General features: G+C 43.4%; 1 protein-coding gene across 1 annotated transcript in view; it reads left to right on the top strand.

Annotated features, from left to right (window-relative positions):
* sox5 (SRY-box transcription factor 5) overlaps positions 1 to 9,580 on the top strand; it is a gene marked incomplete at its 5' end in the record, with an annotated part of 56,087 nt that overhangs the window by 37,531 nt on the left and 8,976 nt on the right. Inside the window, 2 exon segments of the mRNA XM_035678486.1 lie at positions 4,686 to 4,881; positions 8,440 to 8,615. Of these exon segments, the coding sequence (XP_035534379.1) occupies positions 4,686 to 4,881; positions 8,440 to 8,615 (372 nt within the window).

Here is a 9,580-nt window from a genome sequence, read left to right as displayed (position 1 = left end):
TATGTCCCCTGCCACCCTCTGTCCACCCTGGGACCCCCCGACAAGTGTAGTGGTCAGTCACAAATCCACACACACAGACATTGACACACACATGATCAGACTCCTACAGACAATCTGGTTTGTGTTTAATCCCTCATTTTATCGCATAAATCAAAGTTTCACAACTTCTTTTCCTTTTCTTTCACCTCTCCTTTCCTGTCTCCTTCCTTTCTTTCTCTCTACTTTCTTCTCCCCTCCTCTCCCTTCCTTTATCTTCACTTTCCCCCTGTTTTTCCTTTTCTTATTTCCACTCTCACATCTTTTCCTATGATACTTGCAACTTCTTCACCCTTCTTCATCACCTTTTTTTCCACTTTGTTCTTGACCTATGCCAACTCCTGTGTCCATAAACACACACTCACATGTTCAGGACTCTAGTTTAAAGCACAGATTAAAGCTTACGGTTGACCCCAGAGCACGCACCCCTGCTTCCCTGTCCATCAACCCCTTCCCTACACCTCCATCACTCACACACACACACAGACTTCTACCATCCAGCCCCACAGACACACTTGTCTTATTACCATATATATGGAGTTGGGCTGACAGGCAAGTGCTGCGGCCTGTGGTGGAGGGGAAGTGGGGAGCCATAATGGCCTCCCCAGTCAAGCAGGAGTGGCAGACTGGGGAGTGGACGCACATGGCACAGGAGGGGCCCCATGGAGCCAAACCGACCAATTGATCGCACCGCTGTGTCGGTCTTACTCCCCCCATGCACTTGCACTGTTTGTGAGCATTGAGAGACAAACTTTATAAAAGTTTTAGAGATATTTATCTTTCTTTATAAAGTAAATCAAAAAAGAAAAAGAAACAAGAAAGAATTCTTTCCTTCTTTTTCCTTTTTTGATTTCTTTCATTCAGGCTGACCACTGCAGCGCTCTCACTCACTCTTTCTAACACTCTCTCTCTCTCTCTCTCTGGGTGAGTGACATGTATATTTCAGAGGTGTGCTCCCCCTGTGGGCTCTATCTCGGGTCTCTAGTCATTTAGAGACGCGCTGTCTGCCTCTGCTCACAGCTGTTTGGACTCAGGCACACACCGCTTAAGTGCTTTACCCTCGGGTGAGACACGGACACACACACGTGCTCAAATGCACACATACACACACACACAGGTGTTGAAGAAGACACCATGCGAATTTGAAACCATGCAGCCCCTTCGCACACACACACACATACACACAAACACAGACACATACCCGTGCACAAATCACTGCAGCATACATGCAGCTTTCTCATACGCAAGAGTGGATCTTCAGATGTAGGCAGGCATGCATACACACCCATACAATAGTGCGATTCAAATTATGCACCATATGTAGCCCATTCGCTGACATGCATCACAAACACGCAGTGGCCAAAAGTGCATTTCCTTAAGTACTGTACAATTTTGATGTACTTTTCTTCAGTAACAACAAGATTTTACATACAAATCAACTCATAAAATTTGATGTATCGTTATAGATAAAACCAGTATGTTGTTAACATATTTCATGAGCAGATACATTATTAAAAAACATGTGCATTTTAAGGACTTTTACTTTAAGTATGTACTTAACAGTAATGTACTTTTACTAAAGCAAAAATGTAAAAGCATACATTTTTGCTGCTGCAGAGTATATTTACATGGTAGTATTACTACTTGTACTTGTGTGTACACACTAATTCTACAGTTAACATGCAGAGAAACAACTAAAATGCAGAGAATAAGGCATGTAATTGCAATATGCAACTGACAAACTGCTGTCAGTATTATTGTTATTGATTGATACATTTTTGGAAGAATAACAAAGAGATTTTGGCAACAATCCTGAGCTAGTTTTGCCATATAAACTTTGTATATACAGTCTGTTCAGATTGTGTAGTGTGTCATTACTTTCATAGCCCAGTGAAACCATAAAAGTAAAATCATTTAAATGTACACTGATGCAAAACTATAAAATATATTTACAATTGACACTACCTTAAAAAGTCTGGGAACGGAATCTAATGATTATTATTAACAAAGACAGTTATGATTCAGTAAAATAGAACTAACAAAAAGACAAAAACAACCAGTCTAGACTGTCAAGGTTAGGTCACATCTACTCTTTTCTCAAAATACAAATCAGTGAAAATGTGAAGTGCATTTACATACTTTGAATCAGTGCCACACATTCTAAGAAGCAGTGTCATATCTGGCTCTCCTGTGTCGTCTGCTGTCTGAGAGAATTAGATATGACAATATAATTAATATCCAAACAGTCACTTATAGCTGGAAGGAAAGGAAGAGAGTAGGATAAACAAGGAGATGAAAGGAGGGAGGCACATGTAAAGGTCTTGACATGGACATTGTAGCACACACACAGAAACCAGCCCAGGATCAACAGTACTGGCACACACACTTGTCCTGTTAATTGAACCGTCAGCTCCTGTGATAAGATGCAGAACCCTTGCACATGTCGGCATCCACAGAAGTGAAATGCAGCCCACACACACACACACACACACATTATCTCTTCCCTCCTGCTTCCTCTCTGTCCCTCTGGCTCTCGTTGTCACTCTGCATGTTTTCTGTCTCAAAGCTGGAGACTGTTTCATCAGCCAAGAGAGACACAAAAGCAATTGTATTAATTCAAGATTCCAAGCCTTTCAGAGGCTTTAGAGGCCTCTTTCTCTCTCTCACACACACACACACACTGTTATGAGGTTTAGAGCTTGTTGAACAATGTCTAGCAATGACACACACACACACACACACACACACACAAACAAGTCGGTCCAAGCCTCTCAGCTCCACTGTCTAAACTAATTCCTCCACACTGGCATAATGCAGGTTGGCTACCTTCCCACCATAGGATTTGGCTTTGCGCGGAGGGGAGACTCCCCCATCCACTGTACAAGAGGCGGAGGCATTATCTATTTGTAATAAATATTCAAACGCGTTCCCAGCCAAAGCCCGCCATAATATGGGTCAGGATTGAGAAGATCCTGCTCAGTTTTTCTCTTTTCCTTTCTCTCCTCTTCTTCTTCGGCCCATTGTCTCAGTGAAGGCATCTTTGGGGGTCCTCCGTCTATTTAGAAAGACCCCCCTAATGAAGGACAATCCGGTTAGGCCTCATCGCACACACACGCGCACGTGCACGCAAAGTGGCGATCACACACACACACACATAGGCACGTACACATGTAGGGGCTTAATTGGAAGGGCTTAATTGAGTTGTGAGGGGCTCATAAGGCTTAGTACGACTCAAGGAGTGGGAATCAGGGAAAGTCGGCCTTAATGAGTGGATATACCACACACACACACAGTACTTGCTCTCTTTTTGGATCTCACTGTATGTTGGATTCTACTCCCCCTAAGCAGCAATTAGACTAATGACCAGAAAATAATGTCTCTGTTCTATGGTTTAAATTTAGCTATAATAGGACCACACCTGTTATAAATAAAGTCCCCTTTAATTCGGTTTTATAAAGTGGACATTTAAGAACATTTATTAATAAACAGTAAAACAACAAAGTGTATTTCTAAACCTCACAGACACTGTTGCTGTGCATCTATCCTGGTGGGCCCATGTTGTGCCTGTCTTTTAATTGAGGAGTTTTAATTACACAGAGTGGTCTCTGTACATCTGGCCCCTCGGCGATCTAATTCCTTCCTTCCTGTCATGTGACCCTCCGAGGCTCACCCCCTGATTGGATTAGGTCATCGGCAGGGGTGGTGTTGCCATGACAATTAACATGATAACAGCCCCCGGCGTGGTGCGGTGGTCCACATGCCGATTCATTTAGGGGCCACTGTCTGTTACATGCACTGAGGTTATCGCTGTGCGCAGACACCTTTTGATGTAGATGAATGACTGAATTTGACGATATAGACATGATAATACTGTTTGGAATACTTTATGGGAGTACTGTTGGCATCAACAACATAGATCTGTAAAAACAGCTTCTTCAAAAGATATTGATTGGTTGCTGGGGCTGTGTGTGTTGTTGAGGCATAAAGTCCCATGTTCACAGCCATGAAGGTCCCTTGTTTCTAATCGAGCAAGTGCACATTGAAGTGGCAGACAGTCCTCTGTTCTGCTTGCTGTTTTATACATTGAGATGTCAATGTCTTTCTCACAGCTGTAAAGACAGTCTCAGGGAGGTGTTATTGTTTGTGAAAGACAGAGGCGCCCACTGTAGTTTTGAGAATGATTTCAAGGTGTTTCTTCTCCTCAGGTGTTTGATTGTTGCTCATACCGTTGGCCTTGTTTGAAGCATGTTGAGGAGCAGCATTACAGTGCATGTTTACAGGAGCCTGCATGTGGAGTGTGCACATGCATCTGCATGAATTGTCTCGACTTCGCTGTGATAGGAAGTCAGTTATTTTGCATGTGAATGTCAGTGGTTTGCACCAAATTTTGTTTATTTTCGTCTGTGCTGTTAATTGTTTCGCATACGATGAGCTGTTTGGATAGGGGCAGTGGCATGCACCTCGTCATCTGTCCCACCTGGCTTGCCTTAGATTGCTGTGCATGGGCTCCCGTTTAATTGGTACGTGTTAAAGCCTCCATTGCGAGTGGTCTCTGTGAGGAAGGGGGAGGACCCCCTCCCCTTGCCTCCCGTTCCCAAATTCCTACGGTGGTCACAGCAGGCGAAACTGTGCTGTTTTGGTTTTTGCAGGACAGTGAGGGTGCACAGCCACTGAACCTGTCGGCCAAGCCTAAGGCATCCGAGAGCAAGTCACCCAACTCCCCCCCAACTTCCCCACAGGTCCCTGCTGCTGCTGCCGCCACCAAGCTGGGCCATGCCGGCTCCATGAAGCACAGCGTCGCCCCCTCCAGCATCGGAGGACCACCGACCAGAGTCAGCTCAATTGGTAAGTGGACTTAAGTATCCATCGCACGCACATGCACACCATTGGAAAAGTTGAAGGATCATCTGACGATCAGAGAGGTCAGGTTTTCTTTGATTTTAGCAGTTGTAATAAACCCCTATTTTCCTTTAAGTGTTCCCACACTTTAATGCACTTTTCTAAAAAGCATTTTTCCCATAATGACAATGTACGTGTTTAAGGCAAACAGTAATAGCCTTGCTGGTAGTGGGGGAAGACAAAAATAGCATTTTCCTCGTGGTGCTGCCATTGTTGCCAGTACCAGTACCATAATCATACCCGGCCATATGCACACATACATAAAATATGACATAAATGATTATGACTATTTTGTACTCTTAATCCATTTTTCACGCAACACTGATAGTTCAAATATTACACATATGTAACAGGCTATAATTAGTGTGTTTGTGTTTTTCCTGCGTGTCGCTATTTGCCTCCGGGCTGCTTCATTGTTATGTGTTTATTAGTGACTGAAAGAGACAGAGAGACATAGGAGTGAGGGGAAGGAGGGAAGGAGAGAGAGAGAGAGATGGGGATTAGCACTTTCCCGAGCGATGAAGCGGGGGAATAATAAAGAGAGGAGCGCATGACAGACAGGAGGTATCACCAATGAGATTAGACAAGCCTCTTACATGAGCCAGGACAGCGCAAACACCCAGCATTAATGACACAATGGCAGCACACACACTCAAACACACACTCAAACGCACACAAAAGCTCACAATCCCACCTCCTCCTCCTATGCAATAGGCAGTTAGTCATTTTTTTTCTGACTTCTTGGCTAATCTCACTGTTTTTCAACAAATCAGTGGATTTAATATCAGATTAGTGGATTTGTGGTCCCAGATGTTTTTTGTTCAGAAAAATGGATTACAGTGTTTAAAGTTTGTGTGTGATCCCTGCTGAATTATTTGTGTGTGGAGACCAGTGTGTTTTGTGTTGCATATCGCAGTTATGTTGTAGCTCGTGGTCCCATCTGTTGCCACTGAGTTTAGCCGCTCACCAACACATTTGTTATTACGCTTCATAGTCGTATTAGGATTCCTGTTACAAGTTCAGAGGGGATAGAGGGGGCAGACAAATTGGAAAAGAGTCTAGAGGCGGTCGTTTTGATGTGGCAGTGAGTGTGTGTGGGCGGCACAGAGTATGAATGTGTGTTCAGGTTATTTAAATTCAGACGGGAACAAAAACAGACACACGTTTTGTGGATGTAGTGGAAATGAAAAAGGTGGCAAAACTCTAGTGAGCAACCCAGTGCCCAGCAATGCAGACATAAGTTATTTTTATGTCTTTTTTTTCTCTTCCATTTTAAATCACATGCATAGTTTTTAATATTTTATTTTTGGACTGGGAGGGACTGATTAAGTGTTCAAAATGGTGGTGTTTTATATTGAAGAAACAGGGTTTGAAATGACTGGTTTTATATGATTATCCATAAAAATAATACAATATGTAATATATAAGAATATAACACTTTTTCTTTTGATACTTTAAATACATTTTGTTTATAATACTTATGTACATTTACTTAAGTAAAACTCTGAATACCTGAATGGAGTGTTTTTTTTCATTGTTGTATAACTAGTTTTACCTCAGCAAAGGATCTTAATACTTCTTCCAGCACTGATTACATGATTTTTTTTTTTTTGTCTGAATGCTAAATTGGTATAATTTTGCTAGTTAACAAGCTCATTTGGACTTTAAACGAGCCTGTCCTCATTTAACATACATTACATCAGGTTCATATCACTTGTAATGAGGCTCAGTTTGAATAAATGTATGTCATGAAGATGCATGCCTGGAAAAAATGGCGGATACAAGCTTATGAATAAGTGTAAAAGAGCATAAGATCTGATTATTCAGTGCTCACTAAGGCTTTTAGAATATATCTGGGTCATATCTGCAGGTAAAAAGATGAGTTTCAGTAGCTTCACCTTCCACTACGTCCCTACGTGTCCAAATACATTTTAGTTTGTCTGTCTCGGCTGACTTCTCCACAGTGCACCTCTCTTTCTCTTCTGACACCTCCCGACCCAAAGGCACATTTCTATTTCTCCTACTTCATCCGTCCATCCGTCTACCCATCTCAAACCAAACTGAAGGGCTGTCAGCGCCTGTAACTTCTACCACGATCACACATTTGTCTTTGTCTTCCTGTCATAAAACACTGCAGTTCCCCCTGACCTCCCTGCCGGAGTGTTTTTGTGGTCAGAAATGTACTGCGGCTGTCTGTACAGATTTGGCGCTCACAGAGAGACTAAACTTGTGTGTGTAAAGTGAGAGAGAAACCCTCCTCCCCTTCTATCTGGGTCACATTCACTTGTCTGGATGGTTGGCATCGCTGTCAGTTTAAGCGAGACTCACACACACATTCATGAGCACAAGAATATCTATCTGTCCCCCCTCCCTCTCTTTTGACTCCAGATTAAAATTGACTGCCACCCGATTCCATCGCCCTCTCCTCTCTCCCTCTTCTGTCCTCTCTTGACACCCACCACCACCACCACCACCCCCGACCCCCTTTTTTTTTTGGCCCCCGCTCACATCCAGATTTTCCGGTTATGACTTCTGAAAGAGTTCACGGCTCTGTCATTACCAATCTGAAGCTGGTAATCTGGCCTGAGATGGCATTAGCGGTGCGGATTAGCGCTGATAAAGGCCCCATAAGCCGGCCGCAGCTCTTTGTTAAGAGCTAACCCGACTGATAGAGAGAGGCGATAGTGCCGCACACAACCTTGCGCATACGCACACACAGTCGGAGCAGATGCCTCAGATGCCTCATCGGCGGCTAAGCTGCGGAAATAATACAAATAATAGGCGGCAAGGAGGAGGAGTGGGGAGATGTGATCTGTGTTCGGCAGCAGGACAGATGTTCTCAACTGGGGAAATTAGCAGGACTTTTTAGCTGTAATAAGAGTCATCTGGCCACCTCTATAAAGTGGAACTGTGACGGTTCAGATGAAAAGAGATGTGTGTGTGTGTGTGTGTGTGTGTGTGTTTTAAAGGGATTTAAAGTCCAGGGGTTGAAGTTGTGTGTGAGTGTCTGTGTTCTTAGTTTTTGTCTTTCTGTGTGTGTGTGTGCGTGTGTGTGTGTGTGTGTTTACGGCTGAGGGCAGGTGGGGAGGCAGTGGGCAGCTTGTAGCAAGGCTAGCCGGGGGCACACTCTGACTCACATGCCCAACTCGACAGTCAAGTGGTCAGTGTGTGTGTGTGTGTGTTTGTCTCCCTCTCTCAGGCTCAAACACACACACAGATGCCCCTCATCAACTGTGTGTGTATGTTAATGTCTTTACCTCATGGTTCAGGGGAAGGTTTATTCTGCATGAAAACATCCTGCCAGCTTCCCAAACACACACACACACACACACAAGATTAACTGTAAATGCTGTTTAAAATAAGTAAATAATAAATAAACAAATAACAGTACACAAAGACACTCAACTTGAATCACTTGAAGAACATTTCTATTCACTGTTAATGCAAAACTAAATTAATTGCTCGCCCTCTCTCTGTGTCTGTGTGTCTCTGTCTGTGTCTCAGCAGACTTGTTGTCGTCGCTGTCCTCCACAGCCTACCTGAACGACCACGAGGCGGTCACCAAGGCCTTCGCCGAGGCCCGGCAGATGAAGGAGCAGCTGAAGAGAGAGCAGCAGGTCCTGGACGCCAAGGTCGCCGCTGTCAGCAACCTCAGCCTCAACAATGGACGCTCGGACAAGGTAAACCGCTTTGAAATCACATCCATATAACAGTACATGGCATCGGATTGGGCTGTAACCTTAGCAACAGGCGACAAAGTGTGACAGCTGCCCCCAAAGGATTAAATCTAGGTTTTTAATGGCCTTTTCTCCACATTAAAACTTGGAACATGCAGCAGTATAGAATGTGACCATAAAATCATTAGATTTGATGGTCACAAAGTGTGTTACAGCTTTGAGTTCAACTTCAAGTTACATCAATAGAAGTTCAAAAGGTCAGCTGACACATTAAATGATGTGCTGTTATACAATAATATTGCATTGTATTAATTAATTTAAACATTATATTTAAATGTCCATATTAGTACCTTAACTTTAAAGTCTTCATTTATATTTGCTCCGCCGTTTGGGGTGAAAATATATGCTGAAATACAGTGCACACCGTTTTTATTGATGTTTCTTTCTCGCATCTGTTAAATTATGATATGAGGATTTTTATGACAAATGAATCACACCCACTTAATAGCATCAAAACTAAAGGGAAACATATGGATATCCTTACAGTGTGTTTTATCTCGGTAAAAAAAAAAAATCAGCTGATTCCAAAGGTCTTATTTCATTTTTTTAAAAAGGCAGAAGAAAAGTCTCCAAAGTCATAACAAGCTGTACCGTCTCATTGTCAGTGTGTAATAATTTGTCTTGCCATATGCCATCCCTTACTGCACCATGTAGGAGGTAAATCGGTGTACAATGTGCTCGCTGAAATGTGTTGAAGCTAAACAGGGCCAGATAAGGTAAAACCAGAGGCGTCTCAGAGGTAATGAGTGTGTCTGTAAGGCGCACTGCGGGGCTGTGTGTGTGTGTGTGTGGTGTGGTGTGTGCACACGCGCGTGTGTGGTGTGCTGATGTGTGTGGTGTTTGTGTGTGTGTGGTGGTTTGTGAGCGTTGTGTGTGGCAGAGCGCGCGTCAGGGAGACGTAAATGTGA

Source organism: Morone saxatilis, unplaced genomic scaffold (assembly GCF_004916995.1).
Source record: "Morone saxatilis isolate NCDOM2014 unplaced genomic scaffold, NCSU_SB_2.0 Contig10, whole genome shotgun sequence".
Taxonomy (NCBI): domain Eukaryota; kingdom Metazoa; phylum Chordata; class Actinopteri; family Moronidae; genus Morone; species Morone saxatilis.
Note: the sequence above shows the minus strand (reverse complement) of the source record. Positions and strands in the feature narration are given on the sequence as shown.